The sequence below is a fragment of the Megalops cyprinoides genome, chromosome 22 (genome assembly GCF_013368585.1).
Source record: "Megalops cyprinoides isolate fMegCyp1 chromosome 22, fMegCyp1.pri, whole genome shotgun sequence".
Taxonomy (NCBI): Eukaryota; Metazoa; Chordata; class Actinopteri; order Elopiformes; family Megalopidae; genus Megalops; species Megalops cyprinoides.
This window is the reverse complement of record NC_050604.1, coordinates 1,956,888-1,972,607: the sequence shown is the minus strand read 5'-3', so window position 1 is coordinate 1,972,607 and position 15,720 is coordinate 1,956,888. Positions and strand designations below refer to the sequence as shown.

The 15,720-nt window shown below is 41.5% G+C and overlaps 1 protein-coding gene across 5 annotated transcripts in view; it reads left to right on the top strand.

The window, feature by feature from the left end:
• Positions 1-15,720, top strand: part of letm1 (leucine zipper-EF-hand containing transmembrane protein 1) — a 47,121-nt gene that overhangs the window by 22,902 nt on the left and 8,499 nt on the right. For 2 of the 5 annotated variants that reach the window (XM_036516802.1, XM_036516801.1), the window contains exons 4-11: positions 40-183; positions 2,038-2,175; positions 3,160-3,363; positions 9,639-9,758; positions 10,060-10,191; positions 10,644-10,823; positions 11,987-12,139; positions 14,249-14,281. In XM_036516802.1, the coding sequence (XP_036372695.1) occupies positions 40-183; positions 2,038-2,175; positions 3,160-3,363; positions 9,639-9,758; positions 10,060-10,191; positions 10,644-10,823; positions 11,987-12,139; positions 14,249-14,281 (1,104 nt within the window). Of the gene's footprint in view, positions 1-39; positions 184-2,037; positions 2,176-3,159; positions 3,364-9,638; positions 9,759-10,059; positions 10,192-10,643; positions 10,824-11,986; positions 12,149-14,248; positions 14,282-15,720 lie in introns of all 5 variants that reach the window. The other 3 variants (XM_036516805.1, XM_036516804.1, XM_036516803.1) reach the window with 2 other exon arrangements.

Below are 15,720 nucleotides of genomic sequence, written 5' to 3'. Positions count from 1 at the left end.
CATTAATGACAAAAACCACTCATGTCTCTCCTGTCCAAGTTCTTGAGAACATGTGCAGATGTCTTCCGCCTGCTGCCCTTCCTGGTCTTCATCATTGTGCCCTTTATGGAATTCCTGCTGCCCGTGGCTCTGAAGCTCTTCCCCAATATGCTGCCATCGACCTTCGAGACCCAGTCGAAAAAGGTAGGAGCAACAGTTACTCCTCTTACAGGAGGATGAAAACCAAGCAGTCTGCTGAAGATCAGACAATATGCCTCCAAGGTTCATACCACAAAGCCTGCAAGTGGAATGTGTGGGAACTGTGTGGGAACTGTGTGGGAATTGATGGGAATTAACAGGTTTCTTGCACACTGACTGCTTTTTCCTTATGATTATTTTATTCTCCTTAACCATCAACTGAAATATGCAAGAGAAATATACAGGACAAATATAGAAGGCTTTAAAGGCCTTTTTTAAGATTATAGGTTTGAATTAAAAAAAAAAAAAAAACTGAAATGGAAAATTCCTTAATTTTTAAAACATTTTCTCATTTATTTTATATTCTTTTACCTCTTAACATAAGAGGTAAGATCTTATGTAAATTGAACACCAAAATGAAATTGTCTGAAATGAAAGTAAGGTTAAAAAAAGTTAAAATTAAAAAAGCTCAGTCTGTTTGAGGAATCTTAGTGGATTTTGTCAAAGATGTACTGTACAGATGACTTTGTACAGTAATTATATATGTATACACTTTCCATCTCTGTTTACTGATGCCTCCATGCATCTGATGGTAAGCATGGCATTGTTCTATGGAGGGGGGTGGTGAAACAAATACAAGATACACCTTGTAATTTTATGTGAGCAGTTGGCTGAGGAAATTGAACTACGATAGAAATTATAATGCCTTATTAATATCTACAATAAATGAAAGATATTTATAAGATTTGATTTTTATATTTGCATGGATATAATAACCCTGCTAAACAAACAACGTTCGTCTGTCTATAAAACTCAGCACATGCTGAAATGGCAGTGGCTGACATCACATGGAGGAACTAACCAGTGACTCAACTGTAACGCACAAACTTGACAGCAGTTGAATTTCATGCACCTCGTTTCATGCAACATTCTGTCAACGCGCAGATATTGCCCACCTTTCTTTGGGGAAACACTAGCACTTCACTCCAGTCATTTTTGAACACAGTAATTAGCTAGGTTTTTATTCAGATCATAAAGTATGCAGAATGAATTCATATTTGGTTATTGACAGATGGAGAAAAATACACTATGGACTATGGGAAAAAATGCTCATTGACTTTTTATGAAGGTCTGCACAAGTAGTAAATAAAATGTCAACATGAAATGTCCACATTGAATAATAACTAGCTAGCTAACTGAAGTTAGTTACAAAGAATCCTGTTTTGCTGTATTTGAGCGAGTTTCTAGCTAACTAGTTTTGAGTTTGAAGTGATCGGTATCCAGTTTGCTAGCTATGACTTTATTTACTTCACTTTTATTTCTGAAAAATGTAGTAGCCTGATGCAATCAGAGAGGAATAAATTATTCAAAAAATTAATTACATGCACTATATAAATCTGCAATTTAAATCATGTTTCAATTGCTTGTGAATTGTTTCATGTAGCAATAAAGTTGCACGTGATGACATCACATGCAAATAGTGTATGCAGCTTTAGTTGTAAGTTGCTCTGTAACATTTGGCCAAAGTGTGTAGTTTTAAAGCTGTGCATACAAACATATTGTGGCTAAACTTAGCATTATATCTCATACATTTTTGTGAACTTGTGTTATTTAGCAATTATGAAGATCAGACTACTCTGATGATCCATTCTCGATAATACGCACATTCCTATCACTTTTTAAAAAAATGCATGACGTGTAACATCTCAACTCTCTAGACTTTTGACTAAAAATCATCACAATATCATCAATATCATATTTAGATTACACATTATCACCACATGTACCATTAAGTTTCAGTGAAAGCAATTGAGGATTCAATGAATAGGGAATCTGCCTAACTGTCTATCCTCAATGCAGGAGGAGAGGTTAAAAAAGGAGCTGAGAGTAAAGCTGGAGATGGCCAAGTTTCTCCAGGACACAGTAGAGGAGATTGCCCTGCGCAACAAGGCAGCCAAGGGCAACGTGACCGAGGAATTCTCCACCTTCTTCCAGAAGGTAACCTTTTCTTTGGGCTTCCAGGAGGAATAGGCAGCTAAAACAGAATTAAAAAGTCACCTTGCAATCCATTGACTTTTCCCTAGGTGTCATTAGTAACCTATTTATTCCCTTAACCTTCTTGGACCTGGCAGTAACATCTGGTTAATCTTGGTCTCATTTCAATGTGGGGATTTGGACAAAGGGATCATGTGAGTTTTACCATACATTTTTATTCTGTAGGGACTCTGACAAACAGTGAATATTAATACTGATTTATCCCCCCCCCACCACACACCACACACTTTTAAGTCTTATGCTAATATACTGCTACTGTTGCAGAATGAGATCTGTGCATACAAGTATTGTACAATTAAATTTTTGTTTGCAATCCAAGCTCACAGCAAAGGGACAAAGTAACCTGCATGTCCACACATTGAGCTCTGATGTTAAGTGGTCATTCCACTCCTTTCATAATTAGCCCAGATTTTCTCACAGAAGCCCAACGCAGCATATTTTTTCAGTTTATGGGAACTGTCATCATCGCAGTGTGATTTTTTTTTTTTTTTTTCTGAAAAAGCTTGCTACCTGAGTATCAGGTTGGAAAACAAGACACAGAGGTTCCCCCCCAAACTAGGCCAAACTGTGGCTATGTAACCATACAAATTCCATGAAAACCCGGATCCCACTGTAGTGCAGCTGAGACTGTGCCAGTGTAAGTATGGTTTAGTTATAAGAACATCATTTTTGGGTCCCCAGAGAGCAGCTGCAGCAGATGGTAACCCGTTCAAAGTAATGCTGCTGATCTGAAGGATATAGCTCAGATTCGTCTGAAATGAACAGTTCCAGTGGTAAAGTGTTTAGAAAACATTTTTCAAATCTGTGTCCTGCATCACACTTATTTTTGCTAAAGAAGTGAGTTTAGATGAAAGTAAATTCTGAAGGATTTATTAGTGGTTCGCTACAGTTGGTCTCTCTGACATGCTGTGCTTTGAACCCATGCAGATCCGTGACTCAGGGGAGAGGCCCAGTAATGAGCAGATCATCCGCTTCTCCAAGCTGTTTGAGGATGAACTGACCCTGGACAACCTGACGCGCCCTCAGCTGGTGGCCCTGTGCCGCCTGCTGGAGCTGCAATCTATCGGCACCAATAACTTCCTGCGCTTCCAGCTCATCATGAAACTAAGGGCCATCCGTGCTGATGACAAGGTAAGTCTCACTCAGAATGTGCCTGAGGCTAGAAAGAGCAGAGCTTCATCCACACTGGGCTGAGACTGTTTAGGTTAACAAAGTCACAGAGCACAGTCATACGGTCAAAGAGCGTAGTCACTAGGGTTGTTACAAAAAACCGCAAAACTATACAAAAACAGTACAAAAACATGATGATATGCTTTGTGGGGCTGAAAATGATTCACAGTAGATGTACTGTGATGAATACTAATTATTCCATTAATTTAATTTAATTTAATAAGAATATATCCAAAATACATTCTCTTCAGTTCTAATTATATTGTGTGAACATTGTGTGAGGATGCAATTAACAAGTAAATTTGTTTAACTTTGTTTAGCTGTATTTCATGGCCTGCACTGGAGAGCACAGAGAATTTGGGCATCTGCTTTAAAAAATTTGCTTTTAAAAAGCTGTGCTTTCACACAGTTACTGGGCATTAGTGATGCGCAGGTCAGGGTTTTTTTTAATACCCGCATCCACCCAACCCGTTATGAGAGCCAATCCGCACTGCCCAACCCGCAAAAATATGCGTTAATCAACCACCCGAACCCTACCCAACCTGCAAAACGCCAACTTTACCCTGTATAGCAATGGCATCCATATCATAGAGTAAGAGAACATTTTCTTATTTAGAAATATATATATATTTTTATTTATTTATTTATTTGTTCCTGGTGCCTGCTAACACACACACGTACATATACACACGCACAGCAAATAGTGACCACAGCAAAAAGTGAAGTGCACTACAACACTGCATGCAGTGCACGAAGGAGGGGACCCAGGTCCAGTGACCCACCCTGCAGACCAGCAGCTACACTCCCTGATAACTATATAAGGGGAAGGGGAAAAAAGGGGGGACGATTAGAACCCCAACCAGTTGGTTGAGGACTAAATACAAAGTTAATGTAAAAATGTCAAGCACAAATAATTAAAAAGCAATAAAATAGAAAACACTGGGGCAGCCAGTACGCCTAAAATCCATCTGCCGATAAAAATCACGCACAAACAAGTGGCCAAACACACCAACTCAGGCCACTTACCTAAAAACCTCGCAAGGCAAAAGCTAACTAAAATTACAGGAGGCAAAGCAGCAGTGGCAAATCTTCCTAAAAAGGTAACAAAACAATATTCGTCATGGTTTAGCGTTCGCATAGCAGTACCAAGTACACAACATACATTGTCCCCAATTGCCGCGAGCTGCACACACGGGAAGAGGCAGCCCCTAGTTTAAATTTTACCTCTACGGGCCTTCCGGTTAACGTGAGCGAAACTGCTGCCTACTCGGCGTCTCCAGCACAGACCTAAATTAAAACATTGCCATTACACACACGCATATTTAAAATACATGATCGATTGTTTGCAACATGGATTTTAACAAAGGTACGGGTGCAACAGATTGAATAAAACGCAAATACCTTCAGTGAAGCACATACACACACCACAGGACGCGTTGGTAGAACCACGAATACTTGTTACCAAACAATTCAATTTTAAACCCATGCGTGAGCACAGCAATGATCTAGTGGTAATTGAAAATCAAACAGGGAGCACATACCTTTTCAGCATTAATAGCGTTACGCACCGGAAAGCAGTGAACTAAGGGACTCGAACTGCCGTACCTGACGGAGCGGCCATATATATACACAAACGGGAACCTTGGCTAATTAGTGGTTAGCCACCCGAGTGCTACTAGGGGGCGTGGCCAAGGGAAGGAGCTACGGTGGCTGAGAGGCAAACGGGTAACTCTGCCGGTCACAAAGACATGAACATCATGTTTGTACAATGCCTCACAACTGAAGCAGGTAACATAGTCTGGTGTCATTGGACAGGACAACCTGCCCAAATATCTCCCATACCTTACTTTTTTGGTTCACTTTGTGTGCAGCCTTAGCATTCGCCGTTTTCTCTGATTGTCGGCCATATCCTCAGTGGTAGCGTCTTCTTTCTGAGTCCTCTTTCTGAGAGAAAAGAGTTTTGGTGGTGTATAATGTAAACAAAAGCTTAGGGAAAAAACTCATAGGTGAAGCCTATTATCAACACTCTAAAACACATGCATTGACACAAACCACAATCGCAAACTGATGATAAAGCTGCTAGGCTTTATCTGATAGCTGATAAGCTATTAGACCAGGCTATAATTATAAATTATGGCCTAGCCTAATGCATTATAAATTATAGTCTGGGTGCTGAGAGATGTGTGATAGATGCAGGTTACTTTATAGTTCAGTAATGCAGATTATTGACATCCAGGGCATAAGAGGACCTGCACCCTCCAGTGCGTGTGTGTTTAAGAGAGGGGGAGAGAGAGAGCGAGAGAGAGAGACAGAGAAGGAGAAGAGAAGGTGGACTAGTAATCACGGCCTAGCCTGGAGCATGCAATTCAGAGAGCCTATAACGCAAAGCCTATTGCATGCAATGTTTCTGTAAGTTATTTATAACTTAGTCGGAACGCTGCTTCACTTTTTTACCTGATCCGCCCAAACCCGTGATATTTTCTAGTAAGCCTACCTGAACCCGCCCGAATCACGGGTTAACCCACGGGACCCACAGGTTATGGGTCGACCCGCGCATCACTACTGGGCATAGTCACTGGACACAGAGCACTGTCACACTAGGGCTGTGGCAGTGAAGGAATTTCCCCTGCGGTTTTTTCTTTTCCTTTTTTTTTTTTTTTTTTTTGGAAATTACTTTTTATCTTGATTTTAGTGATATATAAATAAGTTTTATTGTTAGCCTATTATTAGGTATATTGTTGCTTTTTAAATGACAAAGATGACACAGTTTTAAAACAAATTAAATACCGTAAAACTTCCAATAAACGGCAGGCGTTTACTTTAATTACTTAACTTTCACCTAAAGCCCTCAGGCTTCTGCAAGTTATTGGTAGCTGAACTAACCAGTAAAATTCAGCATGTTTTTTTTTCCCCCAAGTAGCCTACTTAACAAACATTATACAGCGCTCTTTGGTAGCAACTCAAACAGGAACCACTAATAAAGTAAGTTAAACATTGTCATTGCAACCTGTGATGGGAGAGCACAGTCTGTAAGAATAGCAATATCACTGTGAATTTAGGCTACCATGATCCGAAAGACAGCTTGTTTTGTTCGTTTATGTCTAATCCGTGAACAGATGAACACGCAAGGCAAGGCAAATTGAATTCACTAAAATGACCTCATTTAGCCTAATGAAAAAAATTGTTTGTTTGTGTTATTTCGTTTTTTAGCCACAAAAAATAAATAGGACTGCTGTAAGCATTTTAACCCGCTGCTCTTTCATTTTATAGTCATGAAAAATAAATATAATTTTCCCCTGCGTTTATTGAGGCAGGCGTTTATTTCACTGAAAGGGTAGCCTAGGCTAGATATAAATTGTCAAACGAGAAGAAATAAAACAAATTGTTTAGGGCTAAATCTTTTAAGTGCTAATCTACGGAGCTCCTAAAGCGACATGAGTAAAAAAATTTTTAAAAAACTTTAAAAAAAAAGTTTCTTGTGCGCATGCAAAACTATTTTAATTAGGGATGCACGATGATATCGGCAGATGTGAAAATTTCTGCCGATGTGCCTGGCTGATAAAGTGACGAGTTAACTATGTGCACGTGATGATGCTAAATGTTTATTATGAGCGCCAGCAACAAGCTTCAACATGTCCGCTGTATGGAAGTATTTCGAAGTATCTGAAACAGATAACAAAATTGGTATTTGCAATGCTTGTAAAGTACCAGTGACGCGAGGAGGGGTAAAATATATAGCTAAGTTTCTCACTCTGCGAGGATGCTAGCTGTGTGCTGCTAAGCTTTTCTCTGCTTCTGGAGGGTCATGAGACCATTTTTTAAATAATGCAGCTCTGTAAGGAGAGAATGCGATTTGAAATGGAACAAGACAGCCCGCGATCACCAAGCTTGTCCTTTGGGACTCGAACGGAGGTCCTAATGGTTTCATCCAACCCCCTAGCTAGGTTTCTCACCCTGGAAGGATGCTAGCTGAGTGCCGTTAAGCTTTGATTTGCTTCCGGAGGGGCATGAGACCATTGTTTAATATCGTGGCTCGGTAAGTAGAGAATGCGATGGGAAATAAAACAAGACAACCCGTGAGCGCCTAGTTCCTGCTTTGGGACTCGAACAGAGGGTGTAAATTTTGTGTTTGTACACTTACACAACGACACTGGATAGCACATAACGTTTTCTGTAACTTTATTGTGTCTCTGCTCATTCAAAATAAATATCGCAGCTCCATAACGAGAGAATGCGATGGGAAATTAAACAAGACAGCCCGCGATCGCCAAGCTCGTGCTTTGAAACTCGAACGGAGGTCCTAATGGTATACATATATATAAAATATATGTATATGTATTATATTCTCTGTGTGCCGCCAAAACAGCGCCGATCTGCCGAGGCATGGACTCCTGAGTCCTGTGGTATCTGGCACCAAAACATTAGCAGCAGATCCTTCAAGTCCTGTAAGTTGCGAGGCGGAGCCGCCATGGATCGGACTTGCCGGTCCAGTACATCCCACAGATGCTCAGTCGGATTGAGATCTGGAGAATTTGGAGGCCAGGCCAACACCTTGAACACTTCATCAAGTTCCTGAAACTATTCCCGTACAATGTGTGCAGTGTGGCAGGGCGCATTATCCTGCTGAAAGAGGCCACTGCCAGCAGGGAATACCATTGCCATGAAGGGATGTACTTTGTCTGCAACAATGTTTAGGTAGGTAGCATGTGTCAAATTGATGCCCACATGAATGGCCGGACCCAGGGTTTCCCAGCAGAACATTGCCCAGAGTATCACACTCCCTCCACCGGCTTGTCATCTTCCCACAGTGCATCCTGGTGCCATCAATTCCCCAGGTAAACGGCGCACACGTACACGGCCATCCACGTGATCTAAAAGAAAACAGGACTCATCGGACCAGGCGACCTTCTTCCACTGCTCCAAGGTCCAGTTCCAACAGTTGCATGCCCATTGTAGGCGCTTTCGATGGTGGACAGGGGTCATCATGGGCACTCTGACGCAGCAGGGTGCGATGCACTGTGTGTTGTGACACATTCCTCCCGTAACCATCATTAACATTTTCTGTGACTTGTGCCACAGTAGACCTTCTGTCGGTTCGGACCAGACGGGATAGCCTTCATTGCCCTTGCGCATCGATGAGCCTTGGGCGCCCAACACCCTATCGCCAGTTTGTGGTTTGTCCCTCCTCAATTTACAATTACAATTTACAATTTGGCATTTCGCAGACGCTTTTAAACCAAAGCGACTTACAATTAGTGCATCAATCAGGTTTAGCTGACTACCTCATAGGCAAAAGATCGCAGTAGTAATGCAAATTATTTACAGTACCATGCTCCTGTATATCCTGCAACAGGAGGTCCAGGAAGTTATTCTGGAGGAGATGGGGAGAAAGTTGGTTATAGACTGCGCGTTCGAGGGTTTTGAAGAGAAATGGTAGAAGAGGTACTGGACGGTAGCTTCTGACATCAGCTGGATTTAAAGTGGGTTTCTTTAGCAGTGACCAACAGTGATCTGAGCTGTCGGTAGGTACTCACCACTGATGGCCGGGAGCACCCCACAAGCCTTGCCGTTTCAGAGATGGTCTGACCCAGTCATCTGGCCATAACAATTTGGCCCTCAGGTCTTTACTCCTGCCCATTTCTCCTGCATTCAACAGGTTGACTATGAGAACTGATTGTTTGCTTACCATGTAGTCTACCCAGACCTTGACATGTGCCCTTGTTTGGAGATGATCAATGTTATTCGGTTCACCTATGAGTGATCATAATGTTTTGGCTCATCTACATATATATACAGACACACTATATCGGCATTGGCAATCGGCCATCGGCCAAAATTTAAAATAAATAACGCGAGTTGTGAGAGTTTGAAAATATCAGCAAATATCGAATATCAGCAAAAATCCAATATCGTGAATCCCTAATTAAATTTTTTTTTTTTGCTCAATCGAAATGGTGTCTCGTGCGCACGTGCGGTTGTACGGCTGCTTGCCATCCCCTGTGGTTGGCTTGACAATACCGTGGTATTGCAATATTGCGGTTATTGTGACAGCCCTATGTCACACAGTCACAGGGTGTAGTCATGCAGTCACAGATCTCTGTCACGCAGTCACAGGATGCAGTCACAAAGTAGAGTCACACAACATTTTTGATGTTTCCATTAAAAAGAGTAGAAACTCAGTTTTAATGCCTGTGTGTGTGTGTCTGTGTTCATGTATGCATCATGCGTTTATATAGCTGATTGCAGAGGAGGGCGTGGACAGCCTGAATGTGAACGAGCTGCAGGCAGCCTGTCGAGTTCGCGGCATGCGGGCGCTGGGTGTAACAGAGGAGAGACTGCGAGAGCAGCTCAAGCAGGTACATCTCCCATAGCTCACTTTCATCACACCATCCACCTCATATTTACTCAGAGGGCAGTGGTGTGGTGTAGCGGTAAAGGACAGGGTAGCAGTGTGCTGTAGTGGTAAGGACCAGGGCAGCAGTGCACTGTAGCGGTAAACGGCAAGACTTTACCCTTGAGCAAAGTATCCTAACCCAGATCACCTGAGTCACCTTTAAAAATCATAAGCTATGCAAGTTGCTCTGGGTAAGATAATATGGATAATATATGCAGAGGTCATATGGGATGTGTAAGCATGTGGTGGTATTTTCCTCTCAGTGGCTGGAGTTGCATCTGAACCAGCACATCCCCACCTCTCTGCTGCTGCTGTCACGGGCCATGTACCTGCCTGACACATTGTCCCCAGCTGACCAGCTCAAGACCACACTCAAAACCCTGCCGGAGATTGTGGTATGTGTCCTGGACCCTCCTCTCAGGCTGAAACCCCTCTACTGGAAAGATGGGCATTAATCCATCAGCTGTTCATTCCTTCTTGGCTGAAATGACTTTGTGCCCAACCACCACATATTGGAACAAACTGAAGGCTGTTCATATTGATTCAACAAGAAAACAGCTTGAAATTGTATGTTTAGTATAATTCTGACATTGTAGGTGTGTGGAGTGATGCCTTAAAGCAAACGTTTAACTCTTCAAAACTAGAGCAGTGTCGTTTTTTTCATTGTGTGATTTGCCAGTTTTGCTTAAGGTGACACAGTTCAGGTGTCTGTCTGTCTGTCTGTGTGTCTCTGTAGGTGAGTGGTCAGTTCAGGTCTGTGTCTCTGTAGGTAAATGATCTGTTAAAGTGTGTGTATGCGTGTGTCTGTAGCTGAGCAGTCTGTGCTTGACTGTGGACTGTCTCTCAGGCAAAGGAGGCGCAGGTGAAGGTAGCGGAGCTGGAGCTGTCCAAGGTGGATAATAAGGTGAAGCTAGAGACCATGCTGCAGGAGGAGGCTGCCATCCAGCAGGAGAACCGCGAGAGGGAGATGGAGCGCCTGGCTGATGCTGTGGAGAAGGCGAAAGAGATCCTGAAGGGGACAGCGCAGGTGAGTAGCCAGAGGAACTTGTGCTGCAAGAACAACACGCTTGTGGCGTAACATTGCCCGATGCCTTTGGGCATTTTCCTCAGGGAATAAAAAAAGAAAATGGAGAGATGAGACAGAGAGGAGAGGGAGGGAATGTAGTAGAGTGAGATGAACAGGCAATTTGAGTGCATTAAGTTTACATTTACATTTACATTTATTTATTTAGCAGACGCTTTTATCCAAAGCGACTTACAAAAGTGCATACAGCAAGTATAGCGACAGTACGGGGACAGGATGTTCTCTACAACTTCACAACAGCCCCATTTTCAACATTACTGCAATGTTGGGAGAAGATTGTGCTTAAACTTAGGTGCCTTCATGAACATCACTTGGAAACAGAATTCCTTCATATTGAAGTTATGAGGCAATGCAACATTAGGCAGCTCAGCAGAGATGAACTGTGGCAGCAAAGAGGGGATGAACAGAAAGGTTAGGACTTACTGCCACAAAGGTGATTCGAGATTGTCCCACCCCATTTAGAGCAGGAACTAGGTAGGGGCAGTTCAAGTTTTCGTGTTTTCAGTCTAGTCTTAAAAACTGAGATTGTGTGCAATTCCCTACCATAATCATAGCTAAGCTACTCCTTAATAGAGGTTTTTCACACAGAGCTCTACCATCAGATTTAGTTTGTTCCACTGTTGGAACCACCCGCAAGTCAGCTACTTGTGAATGAAGCTATTTAAGTGGGCTATTAATAGAGTATTAATAGGATTAATAGACCCTGCAGGTAAGGCAGTTCAAGTCCACCTTTGAAATCATTTTGATATTTTACTGGTACCCGGTGAAGTGAGGTAGTATAGTAACTTTTTCTTGTTCCCATCAAGTTTCTTGCGGCAGTATTTTTAACAGTTTGCAAAGGTTTTAAATTGGAATTCCATCATCCTGATTGAAGGGCATTACAGTAATCTATTAGAGATGTAAGAAATATTTCATTTCAATATGAGGGAATTCTGTTTCCAAGTGATGTTCATGAAGGCACCTAAGTTTAAGCACAATCTTCTCCCAACATTGCAGTAATGTTGAAAATGGGGCTGTTGTGAAGTTGTAGAGAGCTCATGTGAATGTTGTGTGCTAGCTCAGTTTGCATTGATGGATCAGCACAGAGGCTCTTCTCCTTCTCACAGAAAGGGGGGGAATTGGCTGGGGAGCTAGAACCACCCACTGGCAGGGCCAAGAGCCAGATAGCTGTGGATATGGAACAGGAACTGGCCAGTGTAGACGTAGCAATCCACTCCGAGACCCTGAGAGACACTGCCCCAGTACTGGAGGGGATTAAGGTAAGACAGGTGGGTGTGGCACGTGTACTGCTTACACATTTTCACGTTTCTGTTAAGGTTAAGTTAGAAGGAATGATTTCTTAACAACATATTAGTAAAGACTTCATAAAATGGGCCTTACATCCTTAAGGACAAAATATAACGTGAAGAACATAGTGACTTGAATGACAGGTTTTGCAGTAATTTGTGATTTAACAATCTCTGATCTTTGACAGGTATGTTATATGTTATACTTGTTATATGGCTCTGACTATCTTACTGCCTTAGTAATAACACACTTCCATTTCTCCATGAAACTTAGTTTTGTAGCGATTCCTTCCCAGTCACATTGTTGATTTACTTCAGAAATGTGCATATCATGGCTAACATCAGTAGTGCTCCATGATGCATGCTGTAACCCCTGGCACTAAAAGCTCAGAGACTCACACCAGTAGATGGCTTCCAAGTGATTCACTGTGGATGTGTCAGTGGAGGTTACCAGCCAGAAGAAACCTTGGCTCAAAGGGCAGAACCTGTGTGCCTCTGGGCAGCACTGGGTAGTCTGCTTATCTTAAGGGCAGGGGGATTTTTTTTTTTTTTTTTTTTTGGGAGGAGGAGGGGATGTTCTTGTTGGTGGGGCTGACTGGCAGTGGCAGAATAGCAGGTGGAGCTGGACCAGGGGGGCGAGGGTGGGCTGCTTGATCGATTCTAGTGGCTGAAGCAGGAGCTTGCTATCGCAGAGGAGAGAAAATCATTATTAGTGGGAGGCACAGAGAGCATTAGAGGTAGACAGAGAACAAGAAGAGAGGGATGAAAGGAAGAGGAGTAGAGAGGGTGAGCAGTTGTACAGAAAGCTGTTGAGTACAACTAAGGAATGGGTTGCAGAGGGTGAGCGTAGTCATGAGGGCAGACCTAATGCTGTCACCACCAGATCAAAGCTGGAACTGCTAAAGAGTTACCATACCTAGGGACAGCACTGATAACTCAGTCCTCCAGAGACACTATAGCCTAAAAGTGCCAGTCCTTTAACCCCTATCCCGCAAAGGATTTACTGAAAAGGTCAGTTTTAAGCCTAGACCTGAAGATTGAGAATGTGTCTGTAGTCTGAATATTAGCACGTAGACTTCTCCTTCTCCTCTTAAGCTCCTCTCTTATGGAACAAACACCTGCAGTACTTTTTGCTCCTCATGGAATAATGAGAGAGCACCATGTGAACAAAGCTGTCACATTTGTCTGCAAGCACATGCAGTTGTGTGTACATTTACATTTACATTTTGTCATGCAGCAGATGCTCTTATTCAGAGCACCTTCCAATGTGCAAATAGTGCATTTGACAAAACAACAAAACAAACTGTCAACAATCCTTGACGTGGTTCAACATGTGGATTTGAATGCAATGTCTCCATTATTATGAGTGAAATAACTTCATCAAACAAAACTACAATATATAAAAATGACATAAAGGGGAAGAAAATCACACTAGGATTGGGGACATCATGTAAATCATGTATTGTTCATTACATTAGGCTACTTCTACTAGCAAAAGCTTGGAATGGGAAAAGAAAGCCCCACCCCTTTTACAATATCATCCAGTGATAACGTTTCAGTGGTCTGCTTGTTTTTTCCCCTAACAAACTTTTTTGATTAATGTTAACTTAACTTGTTGACTTGCACGTTTATAACTGACAGTTGAGTATTCAACAGATTGGTTGCATCCTTAGCTCTGATTGCCTCTGGTTAGAATGTGAACAGCTGCATTGTGGACAAGTTGGAGACCCTTCAGAGAAGCATTTGCACTTCCAGACATCAAAACATTACAATTATTTAATAGTGGAATAACATGAAAAAGGCATCAGTTCATGACCTCTCTGACAAGGTTATAATTTTCCAGTCATAGCCTGCCTGTTTTTGCTCAGCCTGTGTCATTGTGGTTCTCTTCACTGTATTCATGGTTGTTTTATATTGATTTATTTCATTGTCTGATCTTCTGTTTTATTAACATTGTAAAGCTCATGCTGTTCCATAAGTTGCTATAGTATTTTATTTGCTGCTGTGGTGCTGAGTGGTTTTGTTTCTGTCACTAATGGACTCCGTTCCTATCAAATGCTTGTTTTCTTGCATGCTGCACAGTTTGAGCAATGGCAGAAATATCTTCGTATCCAGGTGAGATGAAAAACTGTGTTGACCATCTGCATCAGGTGCACTTATGCAGTATTCACATTTGTATTACATACATTACCGTTTAGGTAATAGTTTGCTCTTGTTTGGTAAATTTCTATACTCTGCCTTCAACAAATTTTACAAATTCAGGGGTCAGGATTGAACTGGATTTGAATCTCCACAAATGCAAGGCACTGACCCCCTCGCCATTGCTCCTATAATACAAAGCACTAACCCAATCCCCATTGCTCCACAAGTACAAGGCACTAACCCCCTCCCTATTGCTTCACAACTACAAGGCACTGACCCCATCCATATTGCTTCACAACTACAAGGCACTGTCCCCCTCCCCATTGCTCCTTGAAGTTCAGTTGACATTTTCCACCATTTTGTGCCTTAACTCCATATGCTAACCTCAAACCGGATACCACATGGCATGTCTAAAAACAGAATTTCATGGATTTTCATCATATAATCTTTTTTTTTTTTAAATTGAGAGATTCACTGGAATATCACAACAACAGAGCTGACAAATAATTAATCTACTGTTGGTATATCCTCAACATTTTGTACAAAATAATGAGGGAAGAAGCATGACATACCTCACTGGCTTCCAGATGTTTCCCATCAGGGGAAAAGACATCACTGGATGCAGGTCACATGCTTTTTATTAGAACTCTTTGAAGATTTTTACGTGGTTTTATAACAGAGGTAACAGAGTTGACCAGAACATTGGGACAGACGTAAAATATATATTTTTTATTACTGAAATTGCATATTCTACAGAAAATAGATATTCTATGTTATTGATTTTACAACTGTTAATAGAGTAAGCACAAAAAACTGAAAATTAAACTTTATTTCATGTTAATTCAAGTTGAATGTATGAATCAGGAGCCGATGACAGTCAATAATGTGTGGGGTGGGAGTCATTTAGTTAATATTTGAGGTATAAATTGCGCCTAAAATATACATCAAGAATTATTATTACTGAAAGTTTAATATAATTAGTATTATTATTCAAAACTGATTCAATAAAGGTTTTTTTTTTTTCTTTTTAAAAAAAGGTTTCTCTGGGAGACACGAAATGTACCCCCAATTCTAGAATGTACTATATATATAAAATATATATAATATATGTGTACACACACACACACACACACACACACACACACACACACACACACACACACACACACCACTTTATTAGGTACACTTCTCTACTACAGAGTAGGACCCAGGGGTGACATAAAGCTCCAGGGGCCCCCATTACTAAAATCACACAATTTTTGCTTTTCGGTTGAATTAGTCACAAAGTCCCTATCGCTTCACAATGTTTCTCTGTGCGACAAAGCGTTGTTGAGTATTCTGGTTTTGAAACCATAGCATATTTCTGCATTATTTATTTACTTATTTATTTACTATCCTCCCCCACCCTGCCG